The sequence below is a fragment of the Falco naumanni genome, chromosome 2 (genome assembly GCF_017639655.2).
Source record: "Falco naumanni isolate bFalNau1 chromosome 2, bFalNau1.pat, whole genome shotgun sequence".
In the NCBI taxonomy this organism is placed as follows: domain Eukaryota; kingdom Metazoa; phylum Chordata; class Aves; order Falconiformes; family Falconidae; genus Falco; species Falco naumanni.
Genome location: NC_054055.1, coordinates 82459673 through 82485972, shown reverse-complemented (window position 1 = coordinate 82485972; position 26300 = coordinate 82459673). Strand labels below are relative to the sequence as shown.

Below are 26300 nucleotides of genomic sequence, written 5' to 3'. Positions count from 1 at the left end.
TCTGAATTTTTGAGTGTGCAAAACCTCCTGGTATAGCGTTAGATGACTTGTAAGAGTGGAGCAAGCCAAACCTGGTGCAGCCCTGCCCTTACTGCCTTGCAGAAGAGTTTTCTGGAGTTCAGCATCCTCCAGGAGGGGCCCCAGGCTCTGTGGGGCCTTTTGCAATGGCAAAGGAGAACCAGCGGTGACGGAACAGATAATACATATGATTGGGGTCTGAGAATCAAACTGTTCCCTTGACTTCTTTAATTTAACAGTGCAGCTGTACCCTTAGCATCCTTTATGTCTCCGGACAAAAGGAATGCCAGTCAAATATAATTCACTAGTGGAGAACTGGGCTGATTTTGAGCCTCACAGCAGTGTTACATAATAAATACATACATAATTGTATGTGTATTTAGCTGTAATACAAGAAGTTGCATAAATTAGAGGCCACTGGATGGCAGGAAACTCATAAAATAATAATGGCAGATCATTGCTGCCATAGACAGTGCTATATCTTGATGTTGCAGTGGAACGGGGCTAACTCATTGAAGCCTAGGCAGGTACTCTACATATTTTCAAAATATTTCCCAGAGAATTGCTTGTATTGTAGTTGGGGGTGTGGTCCCTATTTATGCAGTCATAATATAGGTGGATACAAGCAGAGATACCATTAGAAGTTCTTGGCATCGAAAAGGCTCAGGCCTTCCAAAAAACCTACCTATGTGCAGGGCACTCTAAATGACTTAGCAGCACCACTGGCACAGAAAAGAGTACTCTAGGAATACAGGAGGGTCTAGACATTCACCACACCTTCATTTTTTATGGATGTGATGTTCATCATAGGTCTGAAAAGGATTAACATCAGAAATCATTTTCAATAAAGGCTTAAATGTGGGGTTGCAAGAGTACTTAGTCTTCAACTGTTAGCTAAATAACTTGACCTCAGAAAGTCAACTGCTGGAACCAGAGCCTGAAGCAAAGGGGAGTGAACAGTCCCCCCTAGGGCAGTCTTCGCTCTAGACAGTGAGCTGGAAGTACCAGATAGGCCAGTACTGAGCACGGTGAGCTGGTCCCCATTGCAGGGTGCACCTGAAATACCACGCTAAGGTACTCTGTGCCAAGAAATGATATTGTGATAGAGGGCAATTCAAGCAGTATCAAAAGAGCTAGTCATGAGGTTTCACAAGAACCTAACAAGATAACTAAGGAAACCTTCTATTACTCTTTCCTCCTTGTCTCTGAGAGAATGTGATTTCCTGATTTTTTTTCTCTCTGATTTTATCAGTCAGTCCTTTGACTGCACATGTTGAGAGATGCCACAGCATTTCTGGATGTTAACTGTTCTGAAACTGTTCCTGCAGACGTTTTGTGGCCTTCACAGAAATACACTAATCTCTCCAACAAGATCACTCTTAGCCCAAGGCTTCCCTGTCTCTCTGAGTTACTGACTTTCTGACACCCTTTCCAGTGCTGTGTCCTTCCACCTGTGTGCAAGACACTCCAAGGAAATAAAAAAATGCTTGAAAATCACAAAACCTTTCATATCCTCAGTTGGAGGCAGCCTACAACAGACAACAGTAGTCAAAAGAATTTAACCATGACAACATTGGGTGACCATGCTCCAGCAATAGGATAAATGTGATAAAGCAACTGAGAAGTAACAAAGCATTTGTCACTTAAAACACGGGTAGTCTGGCTCTTGATCTTCAGTTCAGTATTATACACACACACGTGCATACACAGACACTAGTGCAGGGCAATCTTCACTCTTCAGATGCTCAACACTACATGGTTAATGTTGAAGTGTGTTAAAAATATCACAGCTGTTTTGTTTTCATAAGCTGCTTCTATACAATGGACGCTATATAGGTTTCATAACACCATAACACAATCTCACAAAATAAAGCATTTACTCTTTCATTCTTGATGTCTTACATTTCGCATCCCTATTTATCACCAGTTACAATTCCTGTATGTTATCTACTACAAAAGCAAATGTTTAAAGGCCAGATTTGCAAATTAAAATGTAATAAAAGTTCTAACACATTAAACATCCACTTCCGAAAGGATATTGTGAAGTACTGTCATACAATGAACAGAGCTGTTCTGAGTGATGAAGGTTATAAATTAATGTGACATAGAGCTATGCAAGATAATGCAGTAGACCTGCTGATGTAATTCCCATTGCATTTAAAAATCCATATCCCTGCTTCTGCTAGTGCCGAGTCTGGCCACAATGTTTATTGTAAACTCTAATCAAATGAGCAGGGCAACTGGGACTGATTGCAAGACATTACTGCATCTTACCTGTGTTTTGCTGTGTATGTTCAAAAACTGAAATGGTGTCATCACTCAGGAAGTAGGAAATAATAAATTTCCGATCCTTGTCAACAGGACTATCTGTGGTGAGTTTTGCAAGAAAGCGCAGTACGTTACTTTGCATGCCACTTCTAAAAAGCAAAGAGGCAAGAAATCAAAAACAGAGTCAGCACTAAGAAATGCATTCTCCTGAGTTTTGTAACATACATTAATTGTGTTATTCCTGGACCAAGAAGGAAAATGGTGTAAGATTCCCTACTTTTGTCAAAAACCATTTTCAGCTTAAATTAACAGAACCAGCTAGTCAGTCAGATAGAAAAGAATCATTTTCAGGAGAAAATTACTTCTCTGCCACAGGTCTGGAATGAATTTGTATTCATTCCAGAAAATTTATGAACGAAGAACACATTTAGGTAGGTATATATTCAAATCAAATTCTGAACAGCAATACATACTAGGATTATCTCCACAAAATCAGGCCCACCAGATGATGTTACTAGTTGGATATTTGTTCAGTGATTGTGCTGCAAATGTTTTATTGCACCACTATATATACACTATCAATACATTCCCAAGCCTTTTGCTAATAGCTTTCTTCTTTTAGGGAGGTTCTACAGGTGAATCTCTAGCATATGACCTTGTGTTCTGCTTATGCTTCAACAACCACTGTCTGACAAAACATTTCATAATGGAAAGGAAAAAGTTAATGCTTTAATATAGCTAGAGTAAACTGCATGAAATTCAGCAGACAAAAAAAGCAAATGCCAGAAAGTCAAACAGAAAAACAAATCAGTGTTGGACTGCTGAAGCATACGAAATTCCTGACTAATACCTAGACTAAGACTTCTATCAAACTCCCACTGAAGACAGCAAAAGGGGAGGAGGTAGGCGATGGGAGGGTGAGAATATTTGCCTTCTCAAAAGATAAATTTTACTGAGTTTGGAGAATAATTATTAGGGTACCATGTCACTAAACTAGTCCTGGTGCACCTGTCCCTTAGAAGTCTGATGAGCTGCAAATTTTGCTGAAAAATTTACAGCCCTACTTAACATTTATCTCCTTCATGAAAAGATGTAATTAAATAAACTGGAATTATTTTTCACTGAAATACCTGTCTTTCTCCATGAATTTCTTGAAATCTTTTTGGGGAGGCTTGGGAAGCAGACCCATACAGGAGCACAGAGAATCCTCTTCAGAACCAAATCCAGTATAAGGAGGAAATGGGATTTTTGGTTTTGGAGGTGATGGAGTCTTATATGGAACTGGGGTGAAATCCTCTACAACAAAGACAGCAAGACTTATTTATTACTGTTCTGATGAAGCCATTCTACGAAGGATTAAAACTTCCAATATGAATACTTATTAGCCTATTTCTGTAACAGAGCACTGATCAATGTCAAACCAGGATCCTTCCTACTGTTACAGTGTAGAGTTACTCCATAGAAGCCAACAGCAAAATCATAATTTCTTCAAGGGTTTCAGGACTTCACCTATAATCTTAAAATGTTTGACAAATATCATTAAGACACACAGGCAAAAGGAAAGACAAATAGAGTTTCAAAATGGGATAAAATAATAAATTAGCCATTCTAAATTAATTTTTCAGTTTTATTCTTTGAGACAACTTGACTAAGTAAATATGAGTTTCCTGCCCTCTGCTTTTTGCCAGAGGAAAATAAATACATAAGTAAATAAAATTTTATTCATTATTTAAATCATACATATACGAGAAGAATTTGGTACATTGAAGCCAATAGCTTCAGTCCACACCTCACTTTATATAGAGTTTTGGAAGCTTTGTTTTCCCTCATTCTCCCCAGTCAAAAGTCTTTCCTTGCAGTGATCAATGGTCCTGACTATCCCAGATAGCAGGAGCTCTCCTGACTTAGCAGAGACATGACTGGTCAGGGACGTGCACTCACTTCCCGTAGCAGTTGCTCCCAAAAGCCCAGCTGCCCTATGGTCCCTCGTTACTCCTCTCTTGGTGAAAATCTTACTGTACCATTTGGCCCCTTTGCTTCCCTGCACTGCTCTCCTGCTGCAACACAGCTTCCAGCTGCCAGTGGGGTTCACGTAAAACTTCAACAGAGTAATACCGTCTGCTGCTTAAATAAGGTTAATGGAAAATGGAAAAGGCAAGAGGAAGTAAGTAACTTGTATATGGGAGAAAGTAAACGGGCAGGCCTGAGGCAAATGAAGACATAAATCCCAGGAATATAGGATAATTCAGGTTGGATGGGACCTCAGGAGGTCTCTAGTGTAGTCTCCTGCTTAGGAGAGTCAGCCCCAGGCCAGAGCAGGCTGCTCAGGGCTGTGTTCAGCTGGGGCTTGACACCTTCCAGGACGGAGCCTGCACAGCCTGCCCTGGCAGCAAAGTTTTTCCTGACGCCCAGCCCTGAGCCTCTTGTTTCCACTTAGGCATGCTGTCTCGTGCCTTCCTGCCATACACCCCTGCGAGGAGCCAGGCTGCCTTGTCTCAGCCACCTCCCCATGGGTGGGTGCCGGCAGGGGCTTGGGGCCCTTCCCAGGCTGAGCAAGCCCTGCTCCCTGGGATGTGTTCCTCAGCCCTGACTGTCCTGTGGCCCCACCTGACCTCACACTGGCCGGTCCGTGTCTTTCCTCTCCTGGCATACCCAAAAGGGGACGCAGTAACTTGATGAGGTCTAACAAGTGCTGAGCAGAGGGGGATAGTCACTTTCCTTGATTTTGGGGCAGCCCAGGCTGCAGCTGGTCCTCTTTGCTGTGGCCCCAAGCCCAGCCTGCTGCCCCCCACAACCCACAGAGCCCTTCCTGCACCAACACGGATGCAACATGTAGGTCGGAGCCAAGTGGCACAGCACTGCCTGCACGGAGCATCACCTCCACGCCTGGGTGGGCTGGAGATGCTGCCCTGAAGAAGGGAGAGCAGCCTGGGCTAGTAATTGAAAGAGAAACAAGGCAAACTGGAAGATGGAACACAAACGACAGCCTAGGGGGCAAAAGGTGATTTAGGTGACCAGTGTATAAAAGTGGATCCTGTAAAAAAATATTTTCAATAATTTAACTTTTCTACCCAGAACTGAAGAGAGATGAATAACCTAAATGTGTAGCATGGGTTTCAGTGCAAATAGAGGAGAATGACAAAACTGCCGTCACTCGGAACATTTTCTGAATTGGTTTGTGATTAAAATGTTTTAAACACGGATATATCAGAAGATCAAAGCAACATACTTTCTTAAAATCTTGACTTGCCTAACATCAGCATGAAATTGAAAAATATAGAAAGCATTCAGATGTCAGAGTTTGTCTTTGACTTGAAAAAACAATGAGATCTTCTTTGGCCTTTACCTCTCAGAAGAATATGGTCTGAAAAGCTAATGCCTTCACCTGGATCAGGTGAAAGGGGGTTTTGCAAAAATCATGCCAACATTTTTCTCCATAAAAAATGCACGTGCCCTTTCTGTGATTCAGAAGTGCAAAGGCCAAGCCCCTACGTGAAAGAAACTCCATTCAGCAATTTTCACAGCCATCTCACGTGTGTATGTAAACGTGCATCGAAATACCGTTTCCCAGACGCTGTTTGTGACAAAACTGCCTCCCGAGCCCTGTGCACTGTGCCACGTTGCACCCCTTCGGCACGGCGTTCCCGTGACGATTACCGGGGGCGATGCCACCCGAGCTACCGGGAGCCGGGAGGCACACCCCGCTCCCCAGGGATGGCGCCCACCGCCCCGCCGGGGGCTGGCGCGCGCCGTTCCCGCGCTCCCACAGCGCCACCTCGTGGCCGCGCGGCAGCCCACGCGCCGCGCCCCGCCCCGCCCCGCCGCGCGCTGAGGTCCGCAGCTCCCCTGCTTCTAATTAGGGTCTCGACTCTCTTTATCATCCTTAACAATTTTTTTTTTTTTTTAATTATTCAGTATGTGAATCGGCACTAATAATTTCTCCCTCAGCGTCCGGAGGTTTGTGGCAGTGTATTCCAGCAGAAACAAACCCCGTCTCTTTGCACGGCCGCAAATAACTCGCTTCCTGCCAGAAGTTTGGGAAGCCAGGACAGGCGGTTGAACTGATGAACCCAAAAGACAAGCTCATGTGTTTCCACGCCGGTCACAGTGCATGCACATTAGTACTCACGCATAAGGCATTCATCAAGAAATCCTAAAGCATTTCCCTTTGCATGTACTTTAGCACATGTGGATGAAAATTAGATTTATAAACTAGAAGGAAACTACAAATAAAGAGGAATATCGTGTTAGCCCCAGAGTACACTGAATCCCTCACAACCCAAGACTGGAGTAAACAGAGTCCAAAGGGAAGTTCTGTGCTTTGGCTCCCACCCTTTCCCCAAATAAAATGACCTTATTTCATTCAGATTCACTACAGAGAGCAAGGCAAATGTCCAGCCTCGTGCCACCTACAGCTTCCAGGATTTTAAAGGATTATATATTCAGATTCTCTCCTGTGAATAACGACGTTCAGAAAGAAATTGCCATGCAGAAATACAGTTTATGAAACTAGTTAAAAACCTGTTTCTGCAACATTTGAACAGCCCCACGAGGTGCAGTAGACTAACGGCCGTACCCAACCTCAAATCTCATTTCAACTTTGCTCTGCCACACAACGGTGGGGTAGAATCAGACAACTTGCACTTACACAAAAAATGCACTCCCCTCAAGGTTATCACTGTTTCTTAAGAAAATTACCTCTGTCCAGTCTGGAAAAAGAATCAATGCTCTCTTCTTCCAGGCTGTAACATTTTCAGTGAGAATCTACAGTGGGTAGAGGATAAATTGAAAGTCCAGGATTACAAATTTCTACTTCCAGAAAGAATAGCACAAGTATTTCTCCCATAAACAATTTCACCCCTTGTTACTGCATCAATTGATGCCCAGCAGGAGAAGGCTGGCTCTAGGGGACTTATTTCACATATATATTTCAGATATATAGTATATCAAATGTACCACATACTAGTAACTTTTTCTCATGCCATCAAAATCTGAGTGAGAGTTGAAAAAGCACCAGTAACAGCAAGAAACAAAACAACTCCAGCTTTAGCATTTTTAACATCTTTAGCATATAAACAAGCTGAAGATAAGCATAGCCTTCTTAAGAAAAACTAAACTCCTCAAGAAGAATTTGTTGCCACAGAGGCAGCATTAAACCAGCTTGAATAGGCTTGTCTGCTTTTAGTTTCAGTATAGACTTTAAGATTTTGGTATACATCGTAAGATTACCTTCTGCCCTCAGTTGAAGAACTGTAAGAAACCCCTCGCGCTAGATAAAACCATTTTCAAGGAAGAGTCAAGTGCTACGTATTTTGGATTAGAGTGATAACCATACTGAATATCAGCATATCACAAGCAGGCAAGAAATTCTACCTTGAGGTAGAGGAAGAGGACAGACACCTCTGAGCATTACAGCTGAGAACAGGAGAGAGAAATCCCACTAGCCTTTGACAATAGAAGAGGTGGTGATAACCTGGAGGGATGACACTTTAACATGATGATTCCTACACATAAGAGGAGATGTATAACAAACAGCTGAGACCTGTTTTTGTGAGAGTCTGTCCCACAATTTAGGCAAGAAGTAAAATAAGAAGACAATACCACCACTTTCACAACTTTGACATGCAGGATTAAAGAAAACCTAATGCTCATAGAACCGTCCATGCAGCTAAAACATGGCACTGTTCACTCTGATTCAAAGAAAATCTCCTTTAACAGAGTCTGCCTTCATGATTATTCCAGTTACCTAAGGAAAAAAGGCATCTGTAAATGCACAAGTATATTTAGAAGCTGCTGCTCAGTCTCCACCACATGTAGTGGAGAGGTTAGACGCCACAGAGACTCTGATCTCTGATGAGTCTACTGAAAATTGGCAGCAGGCTTTAATGCCCCCACTGAGGGAAAAGTAAGAAGTCAGCTGTTATCCAGCAACAGCTGCCTGGCCAAAAGCACACACGTACTGGCCAGCCGATCACCCCGCACGCTGCTCTGCCCAGGCAGCAGGTCAGAGAGGGAGCCTGAGAAATGAGGGGGTGGGAGAGGGAGGAGAGCTGGGACAGGAGAGGAATCACAGGGTGCTGTGAAAAGGCGTAACAGACAGGCTTGGGAGGTGCCAGGACATTGAATAAAAATCAGTAGGAAACCAGATTTTACTGGTTTTGTTCCTTCAAGAACAATCTGTTACTTAAAAAAGAACACTTGATACTCAACTCTACACTTTATACTCAATTCTGTGCTAAGATACTGTATTTAGTGAAAAGAATGAGTATCAGCTTCCCCCCACGCCCCGCACATCAGTATATTTTAAGTTTCAGCTGGCTGACCATAACACCTACATGGCTATAGAATATTTTTCTCCTCTGAGGCTACACTAGCAAGTCTGGACAGATAATATCACACACATTAAGGCGTTTTTTCTCTTGTATTCATAGCACTGCTAGATGACATTAATGTCATTAGCTTCCTGTTGAAGGGCATTAGCTATTGTTTATCCGTGGAAAAGCTCTCCTTTGCTTTTCACAAACGGTATAAAGAGTAAAACAGGCAAACCCAACATTGGAAATATATCAGATATCATAATCACTCACTTCGAGGGAAATCTAAACTGCCCTTAATTCTCCTAAAGGGCAAATTCCACCAGAAAACAACTACTACTGAAACTGTGGAGTCAAAAATAAATGTTGGACTCTTTAATGGCTTTGGCAGAAGAGTATAAATTGAAGTAATGTGAAAACACAGTAACAAACAGCTGAATTGATACCATGAGGTGCTGAGCCCTGTGCCTTGATTTAAGAACTAATTTATCCACTTGCTTACTTTTACTTAAGTAAATGGTCTCCCTGGACTCAAACTGCAATTAAGCATGTTTCAGTGTTTAATTGGATGGAAGCAGAATGCCAGGCACTTTGTGGGACTAAGCCCACTGAGAGTACCTTGTATGTCCACCAGACACAAACAAAATTTCTAACTCACTAAGAATAAATGGTGAAACCTCACCTTTTCAAAGCCTGCTTCTAAGCCAAAAACTACCTTGATTCTACTCCTAGTCCCTGCTAGTTAAAAAGTCACCCTACATTTTTTTTTAATCCTTATGGGGAAGAAGGAGGAATTTCACAGCAAATTGTGAGAATCTTTTATCTCGAAGAAAGTGTGTATTTTCTCTGAACAAGACAGGCTGCATCAAGATGGATGTTTTTTTCATATGAGACAGAGTCTCTGCCATCATGTATCCTTAAGGGTACATGCAAAATGCTTCCCAGTTTTCTGCAGGTCTCAGCTAGAGCACATCTTTGTGTGTTATGTGTTAAGGAGGCAGAGAAACTGGAGAGAGCACTGAGAAAAAACAGAAAAATTATCACAGATATAAAAGAATGGACTATGGGGAAAGACTGAAAGGTTTCCCCTAGCAGCAAATGGCCTGGGAGGAGGGTAGGTTGGTAAAACAGTGTATTGGAATAGTGTTCGAATATGTACAAGGTTGTTACAAAAAGAGGATACTGAGCCATTTTTCTCCATGTCCAGTAACATGTAAGACAAAAAAGTTACTCTCTCAGTTTACACAAACAAGCTTCTGAGTAGCTATTAAGCAGCATTTTTAACTATGAGGTTAGGACAAGATACCTCAGGAGGCAAAGAAATCTCCTCTACTGGAGGGTGCTGATAAAAGGCTATACAAACATCAGTCAGTGACCATCTATGTATATATGCTATCCTGCCTCAGAACAATGGGAATGGAGTAGACCACCTACGGTCCCACTTTTCTAGAATTCTGCACATCAACAACTTCTGACTTCTCCTAACTTACAAACCACCTAACTTTAACACCCAGAGACAGAACCAGTAATGACTGAGCCAGCGTTATAAGAGGGGGAGAGCCTTTGCGTTCATGTAACACTTGGCTATATTGCTTGGTTGATACAGAATGGTCAGCTGCGTTTCATTTATTGCCTGCTGTGAGTAAGAAATCCCCATTCACTGTTCCAGGATATTTTGCTCAGACAGAAGATATTGCTGCCAAACAGCGGCAGCAGTCTTGGCTGAAGAAATACTCAGGGAAGAACCCCCTGTTTTGCATCCCTGGAGTCAGACTCACTATTATTATAGATAATACTATGGATATTGAATATGGCTTCCTCACACACTGGCCAGTATAAGAAAAGATTTATTTCGGTACAGATGTGCCAAGCTATTATTAAAAAAGTCCTTATGAGTCATGTTTTGCAATTAAGAAATTTAATGTTTTAATGGCAGTGCTACAACATTTCTTTCCCCCAATGCAGCAGACAAGCTTTGATCCAAACACTACACTATCTGATCACAAGTCAAGCTGAAAGAAATAGTCTACTCAGGTATTTTGTTTCACAATGTGAGAGAAAGGCCATAGTAGGATTCTTCCAACCATCTCTGAACATTCAGACACTTAGCTATACTTTTTGAACGAATGAACTGCCAGAAATTAACTAAGTTGTTTTTGCACAAAGATGTCCATAATAGAACCATTAGCAAGTCTGACTGAGGGAATTCAAAGACAGATAAATGAAAGCCCCTATTGTTATACATTTCCAAAATGCTTTTCCATTGTGGACATAGTTGCTAAATGTTTCCAGAATTCAGCACTGAAACTTCACGGGATACATACTCTAATGGTCCAGAATACACAAAACTGCATTGTAAAAACCAATAATGTGATACACTACTACTGCCTTGTCAGAAAATCTTATTATGTGAGGATTCTGACATCTATATAAAATGAAACATAGTATAATGGGGAATAATTTAGCTCATTCTACTTACTCGCTCACTACATGCTCTTCATTATTTTCTGACTGCAAACACAGCTATTGGAATGGGAGGGGAAAGGAAAGGAGAAGAAATGGCAGCCTATCCATATGACTACTTTGTCATTCTAGTTTTAAAATAGAGGCAGTTAGGAACAGAAAATCTACATTATGTGTTAGTTTTCAATGGAGTAACATATAAAAAAGCCCTTCTGGATCACCTGCAAAATTACTGCTTTGCTGTTAACAGCCTACAACAGATTGTTATTGCTAAAGGTTTTAATGAACATGTTTTGTCAGTAATAAAATTCAAAGACAGCTCTGTCAAACAAAGTGTAAAAATGCTCATAAGGAAAGGATAATTATCACTACTTACCAATTCCGTACTTTGTCCTGTAATATTCTTTAGTGAATTCATCACAATCACAGAGTATTATCTTCCTTCCCCAAACATTAATTACTGCCCCTACTTTCAGGTCACTGTCTCTGTAAAATTCCTGATGCACTGCTCCTGTCTAATGAAAGAGGAAACTTTTATATAGCAGCTCTATAAATCTCAGAATCCCACAACCTTTCTTAAAATCTAGGTCATTTAGTGCATGTGATTTAAAATATAACCTTCATAGCCCATTTGCAAGCATTTTTCACCCCATGCTAACCTACATCACTTTCACAAATACAGAATTTACATACACTAAATCTCAGTAGTTTTCATTTGCACTATTCTCCAGTGGAAACACAATATTATAACTAACTCTGTTGTAGAGGATAACAACCACAGAAATTACAAAAACTACTATAAAGACATCCAACAGCTGGAAGCATTCAATAACATCTGACCTTACGATTGTCCAGAATGTACCGGTCTCTGTTTCCTAACTTTCCAAACACATTGAGAACAGTGCGACTGGTGATTGCACCTGGCTGATACAGCTCACTAGGAGCATACTGCAAGAAAAAAGACAAGCTCTTAAGAAATAGAGTTAACAGCAAAGAAAAAGAACTGTTACCTTAGAATTAGCAGGTTTTTTACAGACTGTTACTGCAGTATTTTCTTGGGAGACTTTTTAGTAAATTGTAAGTTAAGATTACAACACTAAACCTAAAAGCCAGTTATACATCAAAAGCCGGTATGTATGCCAGAGGCAGCATTCAGAATCTTACTGTGCATCCAGGAGTAAAGTCTGCATTTTCTTGGAAGTAAACAGAAAGTAAAGGTTAGCACACACAAAGTAGCACATCGTTGTCAACATCTGTTCTAAAAGCTATTATTTTGATGGGTAATAATTATAAAAACATGCATAAGAACCACTCAGAGTTGGTCCTACTGTACGCTAAACACTGCACATATACATGGGATTCAAGTCAGAATGATTCTATTGCTAAAAATGTTAGTATTTTTGTTTCTATTGTGAGTTTCAAAATTACAATAGTAATTTATCCTAGTAATATCAAACTTAATACACAAATGCACTACTTTTTTAAAAATGATGAACAAACTGTTGATGCAGGGTAACCAAATTGAGTTATTTTGTCTTACCACCTTCCCTGACACCCCAACTTTTGACTGATCTCCTCTGCTGTCCTTCTCAAAAATTCCACTGAATTCAGAGAAAGACAGCCCTTAAAATTGCAACATACACTTCAGTGGTAGAAGAGGTCTGGTAATAGAGCCACTGCTAAATCAGCATCTCAGAACATCAGATACACAAGGTGAGAAAAATGCAGTATTTTTCTGAATGTTTTTTGCTATAAAATCTCACATAGATCTATAGCATCACAAATAGATGACTAGTATTAGAAGGACAGGAGAGAAAATATTTCCCAGTATTTCACTCCGTCTGTGGGTTGAGTTATTCTATCACCAGGTTCTGTACAGAGTGATACAGAATTGTATCCAGCTCATTAATTTTATAGTTATAATAAGTTAGAGGACTCAAACCCCTTAAAGATTTCGCCAAGAGGAGCATTCCCAAATAAGCACCTGATTAATGCCTGACAAAGCTCATTCATGGATTCCTATTGATTTTAACTAGATTTGCATAAGGCCCCAATTTTAAGAAATCACTCTACATTTGCTAGAAAGAAGTAATGTTATGGAATACTAAACCTGGACTTTTCCAAAGGTTCCAAATATAAGACATGGATCAAATCTGAATTCACCTCAGTTTTACGTTAGTTTATCAGTATTAATTACTTTTATGGACTTCCATTAATGCAGAGCTTTATTAATACCTTTACCTTAATACTCTAACACGGCAGAAAGAAAACCATAGGATAACTTTCTGACTAAACTGTCTCCTTTAATTTAGGCATGACAAGCCTGAAGTTATTTTTTTCCCATCACTTATTATTATACAAATGTGTGCAAAACCTAAATCATGCAATTATGATTAATACTCTGACAACACTTTCTAAACATCATTACAAACCTAATACAGGATTTTCAAAATAAGGCATTTAATATTTCTTAATTAGCAGAAGAATTTGAAATAAACTGAAATTTTCATTCCTGACCTTTGGAAGCTTATCTCTTCTGAGGAAAAGTGGAACTGCATCCCGGCCTGAGTTTACTGGTATGATTTCTTTTAGATCAATAGTATCATCAGACAAATAATAGTGCAGAACAAGTTCCCGTGGGTCATGAAACATGGATTTGGGATCATCCCATACACAGAAAAAACGTAAAACATGTCCATCATGCTCCAGAAATTGTTTCAAAGTGTCAATGCGCTCATAAGGACGCAGTGGCTTCATATTATCCAGAATCTGCAGATAAAGTAGAAATTTAGAGAAACACCTTTTTAATTATTTGCTCTTAAAAACAAGATAACAAATTGCAGTGTACCATCCAATCTTAAAACATGCTTTTAAGATTTTCAAATAACACCACATAACTACAATACATGAAACACTATTTAAGCCATTACCAAAGAACTATTTACAGGGTTGCTGTGCCCTCAGAAAACATATGAAAAGAATTTTGGATTGGTTTTGATCCTTGTTTTTCTTGCAATAAGGTCCTTCAGATCAGGGAACTGTTGAATTATTTATAGTACAGCTCATATTTTCAAATTGCCCACGGTAATCAGATGACTACAACTCCAAACAGCATCACCCTTCCTGATTTACCTCCTTAAAAAGTATTTTTTATAGATGATGTGGTATAAAGAATTAATTCTTTCCTTTCCCTTTAATGTTTTCTTTCTTTTAGCTTTAAAACATAGTTTCTTAACTTTTGCTTCATGTCATACAGTTGGCAGGTACTGGGTATGTGTGTTCTCTCAACATACACCAATAGGTCTGAAAAGGAATAGCAAATCTCCAACTACAGATATATTCCAGCTAATGTGATCTATGACAAGATGCTATCTACAGTCATGGTTGCTGCAATATCAGTAATACTACAATAAATCAGATTCCAGGATGATGATTCAACCTGAGAACTGCATTTACATACTGTTAGTTACAGTCACATACATAAATGGTGACCTGAACAGGGTGTTTTTCCCAAGTCAAAATGCATCATGTCCAAAATCGGTTAAAGGGGCAAGACAGTCCTTCTGATCCACAAAATTTTACAAAATTGCTTTCAAAGAAGAATGGCGAGAGACCTCAACGAGACAATGTAAGCTGCACTATCTTAACAGAAAGAACTGTTGACTCTGCGCAGCTTATATCATTGTCTATATTTATATCTATCCACTGACGTGATTTCTGGCCTTAAAAATCTGAGAGGGAAAAGGCCTGTTCAGAGCATCAAATTTTAAAATAAGGAGAGCAGAACTAAGTTTTGCCTGCCAATGTCCCTGCTGATCTGCAGCACTCCTTCCATTTCAGGCATCATCATGCTCATACTGCTACAACCCAGTTATTTGCCTTCCCAGTACCATCTTTTCTCCCTCCTGACCCTTGAAGATGCAATGAAAAACCAAATAGAGCGACAGAGACAGATAACAGCATCCACGGGATATTGCCTCCAACAACACAGAAATATGAATCTAAGGGGTCTGCTACATTTTTCATTGATGTCACTTCCTATCTCATCATATTCCTTACTTTCCTCGATACCTTCATTTTCTGGACATCTATTAAGAGTCTGGTGCAAAATGATTTAATTTTGCTCAGAACAGTCCAGAGCAATACACAATACACACTAAATAAATAAAAAAATTACCTTCCACAAATATGTCACAGGAAAGTGAGAGCATAAAGCATCCAGAATTTGCTAAATAACTTTATCGTAATTTCTCAACAACTGAGAATACTAAGATATAGATTTCAGTAATTTTCGGTCTTCTGATGCTCTCATTTCACAAACCTTTTTCCCCTGCTCCATTCTCTTTAGACACACATACGCACAATATTTGAATGTTTTGCGCTTTTTTTCCCCTTAAAAAAATAAATCTAAGCAGGTGACACAGTACCATATGTAATGCTGACAGTCTGCCAATATCAAGACAAGTCAGCATGTGTCAATATACACCTGTACCTATGAGGCCTAAGCGAGGGAAAAGGAACCCATGGCTAGCCTGAGTCACCACTATGCAGAACCAGGAGACGTACTACAAATACTACTTTTCACTGGGGGACTGCAAAAACCCTAAAAGTATCAATGAAGTGAAATCAACACGATGGCCTGAGAGTGCCTTAGAGATATGCAAATTGTCCTACACATCTCAGTCATAATTACCTTCCATTTTTGCTGCTGAGAGCTGCAGCAGTTTTCTCAATAGAAGGATTAAGTTGAATGCAACAGACACATGGAGTATTTGTTGCTTTCAGAGTATTAGGCTGGATATATAACAACAGGCTGCATATCGAGGACCAACAGACCTAACCGAGTCAGGTCAAGAGAAAAATAGTGTGCCATCTGCACTCATATTATTCAAGAAAAACAGAACTGAAAGAAACTGTCATTATTCCCTACAGAAAACATCACTCCCACTACAAAGAGAAAAGACCCCAAATCCTGCAGAGGGAAATCCACATAGCATCCAGGAGCAGTGAGTGACATTTTTGGAGGAGGCATGTATGTGCTCCCATATACTCATGGAAGGGAGAACTGCCTTCAAATAAAACCTCACAATCCTTAAAACTGCAGAGTGCTGTGTTCTGTGTGGCAGAAGAATTTGCTTTATATATGCAAAGGGCTGTTACTAACATGTGGGGTAGACATGAAAGATAGACATATGAATAGACCAAGTGAGTGTGCAGGAAGCCATGGATGTGCTTGAACCACAACTCCAATTAGATCTTCCTTTAAACATTTTAAAAGTGTTTATTATCATTAAATTAGTTCAAGCAAAACCATAAGTAGAACATATAATAGGTCCATTTTTTTCTTTTTGGTTTAATACTGAAAGGTTTATTTTATTTTTACCAATTAATTCTGGTTTATTTCAAAAGATGTGTGAACACATCAGGAGAAAATCAGTTATATTTCGGACTTCACTATGTTAGTACAATGAGCCATATAATAAAATTTCTAAAAGCAAGTTTTTTCTTGGGATTTATTATGTTGAAATAGCTACTTTGCTATTTGCTATTAGATAAATATTTTATATAATGCATATTACTAATAGCAATGGCAGTTCTATTAAACCCAAGTTTTCACTATTATTGCCTCATCTGACCTTTTGCCGTTCTTTGGTGTATGGGTCATCTGGACGATCTGCGGGAGGATTTAATCTAACTCCCATCTTCCTCAAGAAATGTTTTGTAAACTGGTCACAATCTATAATCTTGTATTTTCGGGCATAAAGGATTACTTCTATGTTGATATTAAAATGATCTATAGTATAGAACTGATTTTCATAAGGAGGTGGAAGTGGAATCCGATGCCGTCGAACAATAGTTCCTGTAAAAGAATTAGAATAAATTCATAGAGTAAATATCCTTTGCTCTAAGGATCACTTCACAGACTTGCTAATTTTCTATGCTGATATGACCAAAACAGCTGAAGCCATATGGGACAAACAAAATTATCCTCCATTAAACAAAAGAACTACTAGGTAAGAGTATCCTTTTTAATAACAACAATATTTCACACTGATCATCTTCTGTAACTGTAAGTTCTAGTATTTTATTGAGGTTAATACAGAAAATTACAGAAAATTATTTCTGGAGAAAACTGGAACCACTGGAATAAATTCCCATTTGTTGGTGCAAACATAACAGGTCAGTATTATTTCTCACTATGAAAAGAGATGTCTTTTTTTAAAAGCAACAGCAGTCTCCAGTACTCATTAGTATCATTAACTTTTCTTTTAAAAAAACACACCCATAAAGTTGTGCAAAAACCATGTGGTGGGGTTGTATGGGAGGGACAACATTCATCTGTAAGTTCTGCAGGGTGAGAAAAGCCGTATGTAGCTAAGGTTAGAGAAAAAACCTGCCCTACCAAGGAAAAAAGTGTGACCCTATCCAGCATGGAGGCAGGCACATTCAACTAAGCTTCCTTAAGGAGCACACTGAAAGTCGAGACCACAGAGATGAGCTGGGCTGATTGGTGGGCTGCAGTAAAGAATCCAGCTCAAAAATACAGAGCCAGGAACTCATAACCCATAGTCTTAACAGGAACACTATCCAAAAGAAAAAGAAAGGCCAGGAGGGTGGAGCAGAAGAAAAAAAAGAGACATTTTAGCTTTGTTAAAGTAAGCACACACTTAAATTTTCCGATAGTCTTCAAATGAAAGGACTGTTATTCTGAGATCATTGTGTTTGTTTATATTTAACACATTAAAAGAGAAGGAATCTGCTCTTGGTCTATCACCTGAAAACTCACAAATACATTGATGAATTGGGTAATGCTTCAAATATACTCACTGCTGATGATTAAGAGACTGAAGCATCTCTCATAAGAGGAAAGGTTGAGAGAGCTGGGTCTGTTCAGCCTAGAACAGAGATGGCGGGGCGGGGGGGGGGGGGGGGGGGGGGGGGGGGCACAGGCAGGTGGACTAATCAATGTTTATAAATAGCTGATGGGAGGGAATGAAGACGACAGAGCCAGACTCTTCTCTGTGGTGCCCACGGACAGGACAAGAAGCAATGGGCACAAATTAAAAGATAGAAAATTCCATCTTAACACAAGAATTTTTTTTTTTAATGTGACGGTGATCAAACACTGGAACAGACTGCCCAGAAAGGTTGTGAAGTCTCCATTCCTGGAGATACTTAAAACCCAACTGGACAAGGCCCTGGGTATCTAGCTTTAGCTGACCCTGCTTGGAGCAGGTGGGTTGGACTAGGCATCTTTAGACACTCCTTCCAACCTCAATGATCCGGTGATACTACAACTGTTTTAGAAACAACATATAAACTCAGCAGATTAAACAAAAATGTGACACATACATTAAAGAAAGGTGTGCTGCTGCGTGTATGACGAACTACGATTTATTTTGAATAAAGTTAGGAGTTCACAAAGAACAGCAGATCAGCATACCTGGGACTAAACTTTTTTTCAGCATTATGAGAGAACAAAAAGGACAACAGTGAAATTTTTGCCACATCAATACCTCAATATAGTCATGTGAAAATACCCTGCAGAGAATAAAAAGATCGGCCAGCCTTCAACCTCAGGATCTTCACTGGGCTTACCAAGCCAGACACCTCTGTAACACCAGCTTTATAATGCAGATACCCACTGGCTAAGACCAGAGAGGAACCAGCAACCCATACTATTATAATAATTCCTTGCTACCATGGGTTCCCAACAACTTTAAAATTACAGTAATTACAAAAGGTTCAACTTCAAGACAGCTACAGTAAACACAAAAAAATTCCAGAACTAAAAATAGTGCCAGTACTAACCTACTACTACAGTAACAGTTTATTAGACACAATTATGTAAAAGGTCCATCTCATTATCTCTCACTACAGAACTGGATCCAGTGCCCTTCAGCTGTGCATCTGGTAGGGTTTCCCACTGAGTCCCGTTTGATGATTTTCCAGCACTGCTATTTTGTTTTGGAGGTAGGTGGGGGTGGAGGAGGGCCTGGGGAGAGAGGGGATAAAGAGAAGCAGAAAAGGACGGAGAAAGATATCTCTGTGTGGTTTTGTCTGCTGTTGAATGGCCTTATTCCCAAGTTAGTCCACGGAAATTCTTCATTGTTCGCTCTATTTCCCCAAGGACTAATCTGTATGAAATACCTTCCACTGCTACATTATCTGAGTTGTTTGTTAACTTCCAACTCCTACAATGAAAACATACCCTTAATTTTTCATGTGAATAAAGCAGCAAAGCAGATTTACTTTATGTTCTCATTAAAATAATTATTTAAGAACCCTTGAGCATCCTGACGTTTCACACGTACCGAATCCGATATTCTGGTTACTGACCTTTGATTGTAAAACAAATTTGAACCTCTACCTCCTTAAACGTACTTAGACACATATTTAAGATTCATCCTTGTGGAAATATTAGTTAGAAAACATGGTAATTAGTACATTATAATATGATGCAAAACTGCATCACATTACCATTAACAAAACCACATACTTTAAAATGTTACCTGTTTTACACTAATCCTTCAGTCACCCCTACAAAAATCATCAGATAATATGCTGTCAGAATAGTCCTCTATATAAATGCAAATCCTGTTGAATCATCATTTTAGTGGAAACATAATGGCTCACAATTTTCTAATATGAGGTGTTTTCTGAGGGCATATTCACCTCCAATCTGGTGAATAAGCCTTCAGCTAGTTTTTCATATCACTTTTCAAAGTATAGTACACATGCCCATTTTCTTCTGAGGGATAAGAATTTCCTTCCTAATGGAAAGTGGCTTGTGAAGATAATATCTGTAGCAATCCTTTGCTTTTATTAGGTATCACTGTACCTGATCTACACATGTAGAGGATACATTTCATATTGTTGAATTTGAAATTTAATAAAACCTGATCAGCTGAGGTTAGGTTTCAAAACAGCATTTTTAAAATTGTCCTTCCTTCTGGAAAATAATTACATCTCTACTTTTCTAGAAATTTGCTACAAGCTGTTAAAGGAGGATCTGGGCATGTGCAACACTCAGATTGCTCAGGATGGATGGCTATTCTTGATGTTTCTTTTGTTAGTTTATTGAGCAGGCTATCCTACTGCACCACCAAGCATTATTTTAAATATTTGCATCTCATCAGGCTAAAGCTCTCTACTGTGCTCTTGTAAAGGAAGTTGAAGTACTGCTTTTCTCTGACAGTGAGGGTGGCAATGAGTTCCCACACCATAATCTGCAGCGTATCTTCTTTTCTCTCAGGGCTTCTGATTATTTGGCAACTACAGCAGCAGCTTAAGAAGACCTGAATAGTAGTGAAGGCTTTTTGACTACGGGGCAGCTCATGAAGCTGAGCAGCAAATGATTATATCTCTGCTGCTACACTGCTCTGCAGGAGAAATGAAGTGGTATCCAAGAACTTCCTCAGCACAGCTTTCTGACTCCCTCTGCACTACTCAAGAGTGCATCAGAGAGAAGAGAGGAATGGGTAACACCTGGAGTTTGGACACTCTTCGACTGCTTGCACAGAAAGGAGGAGAAGCAACCACTACTGTTGCTGCAATAAACAAGGGGGCTTCTTACATTCACTTATTCACTCATCTCAAAATATAGTAAGGTCATGATTTGGCTACCATCAAGTAAGGCAAAATCACAATTACTTCCAGGCCTCAAGGGAGGCCTCTTAGATAATCGGTCACATTGGAGGAGCTGACTGCAGCTTCACTTTCCCGCTTGTACTTTCCTCCTCTTCAGCCAGCTGGCCTTGGGAACCCAGCCAGCAGGCTGCTCCACTCTCTTTTTCAGCTGGCTGACCTTGGGGAAACCAGCCAGCTGCTCCACTCTGCTCTGGCTTGCAGGGTCTGGATTACACTGGAAGCTACAGTCAACCCCATGGGACATAAATGACCTTTTGATAAGACTGTATCAGCCAGCCACAGTCCTGTTAACTGGGAATTTAGATCTACAAAACACTTGCACTGCCATATTGAGCCTGGCTCTCTATGGGAGAATTTCTTTTTGTATAGGAAGAATAACTAGCACTCTGGTTCTGGAAGAACACAGTGGAATTTGTTATGTGGTCGAGTTTACCATCCTTCTCTTCACTCTGTACTCACTTATCTTTAGTTAGTTCTTGTGCACTGTGAGTGTCCTGGTATTTTTTGCTCTGATTCTGTTTCCTAAAGTTCAGGTTGGCCTCTGCATTCCTTTGTGTTTTGCATTGAATCTCTGTTTGTATAGATTTCTTCTAATGCTTCTAATACTTTCCAAAGTTCAAACTACAGCAAGGCAGTTAAATGAAGTTTAAACTTCAGTTATTTAGTAGCAACCTTATCTGCCCAAATTCATGTCCAAGTACAGCAGCCAATTCCATAAAGCATTTTTTAAAGTCACTGAAATACACTTCCCACAGATCATTTACTTTGTCACTCTGAGGGTTTGATCAATAGTAAAAGCACGTTTCTTATCTGGTTTTCCCCCCGAAACCAAGTTTTTTTAGTTTTGTAAAATCATAATTGAAGTTTTAAATTCTTCTGTCTTCTTTGACCACAGCTTCACCAAATCTTCCTGCAGTCCGTAAGCCTCTTTATTTTTTTCTGCAAAGCCACAAGTACTACCCAGAGTGGAGAGTACGGTGGGAAACTACTACATTTCTCTGATCCCACCATGCCCAGGGACACCCATTCAGATCATCAAGCTCTCATTTGTGGGTTATGGCACAAGCACTGGTAAACCCATGGCCTTAAGGCATTAACCAGCCAAGCTAAGAAGATCTACCTTTGATCTGCCCCACCACCTGCCTTTGATCTACCCCACCACTGCTATATCTACTCTTCAAGAAGACTGCTGAGAACAGCCATTTCAGCTGTCTCTTTTACATCTTTCCCACTGGGGTAAACATCCAAGTTAAGATCCCCACCACTTTCTGCCTTCAACAGCTCAATTCCACTTTTTCCATCACTGTTTTTCACTGTTCCTCCTTTACACAACCCCTTTCCTGCCACTGCAGCTCTCCAACTGCTCACACAGACTGAGCCTATCCTGCTCCTGATGTTCCCACTGTTCTTTCTTCCTTTGTATCCCCATGCCTGTGCTCTTCCATTCAGTACAGTTCACCTTTCAACAACCCAAGCTCTCCTACAGTTGAACTCTCCCTCTACGACCCCCTGGCACTTTAATTAACTGCAACACTGTATTTCAGCAGACATGCAGAGGACAGCATTATGGTTAAGATCCTGAACTTCAGTTCCCTTCACCATCCTGTTACGACCTTCTCTGCATGATCATGGGCAAGATTTTCATTCCTTTGTGCTTCAGTTTACAAGCTTCACAACGTAGACAATTACACTTCTGTTATTCTCAGGCTTACAAATTCCCAGTCAGGACAGAGAATTTGAATAAGACTATATATGTATTTATTTATATATATATATATATAAATACAATAAAAGAGGCAACAGGCCAATTTGTGATTGAAAACGGAGTAAGACTAGCAGTTAGTGTTTTGGGATTTCTTTTTAAGAAACCCTGCCTTTGCATATGTTCAACAGCACATATTTAGTTCCTTCAACATAACAACTTTGTGCTTGGTCTTCAGTTATGCAGCATGAATTTAATGCCCAAGTGCATATGAGTAAAAAATCTCTGACAGGCATCCCACCACCTTTTTCCCTCTACATCATATTAATGTCTAGGATAATAAGAATATTTATGTAGATGTTTATGATAAAGTATAGGGCCCAGATCTTCTCATCAACTGTGAAGTCTAAATATGTCCCTAACAGTCCTTGGGCCTTTCAATCTACAGTATCTCCTCCTTCCTACACACAATCAATATGCAGAGCTTCCTTACCAGCCCAGACACCAGCAACAAATAAATTAAGTGTACTTCGAGATCCTGGAACATTTCTTTCTTATCCTTCGGCTTAATACATTGTAGATACACATTTATCCCACATAATGTACTCATACAAATTCATAGAGGCCTTCAAAATATCCTTGCATGGAAGACAGAAAGAATTCTTGTTTCTCTCTAATACTATTCAGTTAATTTTAGATTTGGTACCAAAGGTGCCCCCAACAACCATTTGAAATGAGGGAAAACTGCAGCCTTCCTGTCACCACAGGAACATGACTAGGCTGCCAGGAACATCAGGCCTGAAGGGGCAGCCTGCACAACCGATACTATAAAGACAATGAAAATTACTCTCTCCTATATTCAAAGGAATCAGCTTTAAATTTGCTATATCCTGCTCTAATGAACCTGGCTTCCACCTTCCCTTTCAAAAATGTCACCTCTGCTTCTCAGGTTAACTGTACTTCCTTTGTCAATGGTCATTGTTCAAAGCCACAAAATCACAAATACCAAAAAAAAGTCACTCCCACGCCAGTGACACACAGGTCAAGGAAAACCTAAACACAATGATGTCTCCTGCCTTATGCATATGAGTGCAGAAAGAGGGTAATTAACTTGCAAGTTCCCAGGAGAAGAGATACAACATGCTTTTCTTCAGGTCTGGAAAAGCATTTGCTCAGGTAGGAGTAGGACAAGGTTTCTCTGGATTCAAAATCAGTTCCTGATGAAGAGCCAACGAGATTTCTGGCAAGAAGAACTAGTCAACACTGGGAGAGCAGAGCCTGAAGTACTGGTTTAAGAAAAGATTCACAGGTAATTATATCCCAGCTCTAACAGTAATGATGCACATAACACCTTTAAATATTATCCTACTCTGTAGACAGAGGGATTGATAGCATCTGCTCATCTTGGAAAAGAATATGGCAGTTAAACAGTTAACTTATTTTTTGTAAGATCCACCAGAATGTACAAAATATCTTCAGGGATTGGGAGGCGCAATCATCCCAAGATACTCATCCCAAGACATCCTGCTTATCTGGACTATATTCCTTGAAAACTTTTTTAATTCTGGCAGTGACCCATAAACACCAAGAAACAGCAGCTGTGCTCCCCTTCTGCAACAGGATGCTGACCGCTAGATCACATTTTCTTAATGTAAACCAAGTCCTTTAATACTCCAGTAAATCAGCTCAGTAAACCCTCTTCCAAAAGTCCTCAGGCTGGCCCAAGTGCAGCGATGTGACACTAAGGCAAGGCAGCCTCTCAGCTTAGAGGAGTCAAGGAAAAATTGCTGTGCCAAGGACACTTTAATCATAGAAGAATCAACAGCCAGAGTCACAAAAGGTGCTCTCCTTCAATGGCAGCAGAGATACCGCAGCAGCTAATGAACAACTACAGAGCTGCCAGTAGAGTCAGTGCCAAGATGGGAGGAGCCAGACTCGGGATTGAAGACCTAGAACACAAACTGCTTTTGCAGAAGTGACACAACACTGACAAAAGACCTACTATCATATGATTTCAAACAACTATATTGGAGAGAAAGATGTATGTTTGAGTATGAGAGAGGATCCTGCCTTACAAAATCTACATCTTCAAACTAAGAGAATAAAAAAAAAGTTAACATTATGATCCATAACAAGAAAATACAATTATGGCTGTTCACTTACATCCCATTTTAACTACAAGAAGCCATGTTAGGTATCTTTTGGAATGGACCAAGACTGTACTGAAGAAAGATATAAAGGGTAAAAAAAAAAAAGGAAAAAAAAAGAAGAGTACTACCAAAAATAGATACCTTGAGTTATGCCACTATTTTTCACTTGGGGTTCAATCACTTGAATTGTATCATCTTCAAGGTAGAAGTATATTTTACAATGTCTGATTCTATATAGTTCTTGGTTTTGGTCGGGCACTTCTTCCTCAAAATAGGCATCAAAAGACAGTACCTATTAAAAACAATAAATATGTATAAAGCAGCAAAATCTCCCAATGCTTTTGCAAAATATATAAATAAAATAAACTTATATATATTATAAGTAACTAAATGTATGGATTTCAGGAGCTAGATTTATTTCTCAGAAATGTAAGAACAGATATCCACATTAAATCACATAAATTTAAAATTCTTTGCTTGGCATTTTTATTATCACAACATCTAAGCAGAGATGGAACTCTAAAGTAAAGACGTAAATCAAATATAAAACTATCAGCGGGCTGCTTGGAAAATCTTCTGAACAAAGCACTTTGATAACACAATGAGCTACCTAGGTCCTGAAGCAAATTTTAGACTGCTATTCAATGAATTGCTGGAAAATAAAGTGCATTATGACAGTAATGGCTTTACCATTGAGGTAAGTGGAAAGAAGAGATCTTTTTAAGCAGACCTTGCAAGCTGTCTAATGAATGGTACTGAAGAACTATCAGACAGAAATGACATTTTTCAGGAGTAATTTAGATCTGTGCAATATTGTAATTTCAAAACTTACCTGGTCCTGCAATTCAGCGAGTGGGGAAATCTCAGCAAGTATACCAATGGATCTTCATAGTCTCTTGCAATCGCAATAATGCAAAAAACCCCACCTTCATAGGTGAGGTGATCAGTGGTTTACTACAGTGGCCTTCATGTGTGGAGATCCCAGCTCAAACTTGCCAAATCATTACACAAGTTTTATACTTTTTGCTATCATTTATGGTCTTTAATCCCCAAGACCAATTTTAAGGGAACATGCAAGAAGTATCTCAGTTATCTACTAGGATGCTTGCTGTGGTAAGTATGTGCAGGAAGGCACTAATTAACATAGGTTTCCATCCTGCTCCCCAACACATTTGGGTCAAATCAGTGCTAATTCATACTTCACTTTTCACAATTATTCTATTTAATAAATTCAATGGCCTTTATTCTTGATTCATTAGACAGACTGAAGCATTGAAAAAAAGACAACTTAGCTGTTGCTTATGTTTCCATAAGCATCTGGCAGACCATGGGTTGAAAATGTTTGAAATCTAGTAAGCTGGCCAAGATCCCTAAATGACAGAACAGACTGGTTAACAGTCTGTATGCCTTTAGCATGTGCCTTTGAGAACCTCAAAGTACTTCCATGAATACTAATGACAGAGATTTTAAAACACCCCAACAGGCAAACACAGCCTCTTTCTCTACATCTGGGGAGAGAGAGCTAGTGGCTTGCTCAGGAGCACACAGGAACAGCCACCCTGTGTCCTAGTCAGACTTCTCAAGAGGCCACTCTCCCTTCTTTCAGGCAAGATAAATGCCAAGATGAAGAAAACTGTGTTTCCACAAACTATTTCAAAGGCTAAGACCCCACTGATTTTCAGCATGCATCAAACAATATAACAGACACATTTTTGGTATCAACTCCAACTGCAC

General features: G+C 39.8%; 1 protein-coding gene across 1 annotated transcript in view; it reads right to left on the bottom strand.

Annotated features, from left to right (window-relative positions):
- Positions 1–26300, bottom strand: part of EFHC2 (EF-hand domain containing 2) — a 60850-nt gene that overhangs the window by 23259 nt on the left and 11291 nt on the right. The window contains exons 3-9 of the mRNA XM_040585266.1: positions 24708–24858; positions 16700–16923; positions 13581–13832; positions 11904–12011; positions 11440–11578; positions 3417–3582; positions 2293–2435 (exon numbers count right to left, since the gene is read on the bottom strand). Coding sequence (XP_040441200.1) covers positions 2293–2435; positions 3417–3582; positions 11440–11578; positions 11904–12011; positions 13581–13832; positions 16700–16923; positions 24708–24858 — 1183 coding nt within the window. The remainder of the gene's footprint in view (positions 1–2292; positions 2436–3416; positions 3583–11439; positions 11579–11903; positions 12012–13580; positions 13833–16699; positions 16924–24707; positions 24859–26300) is intronic.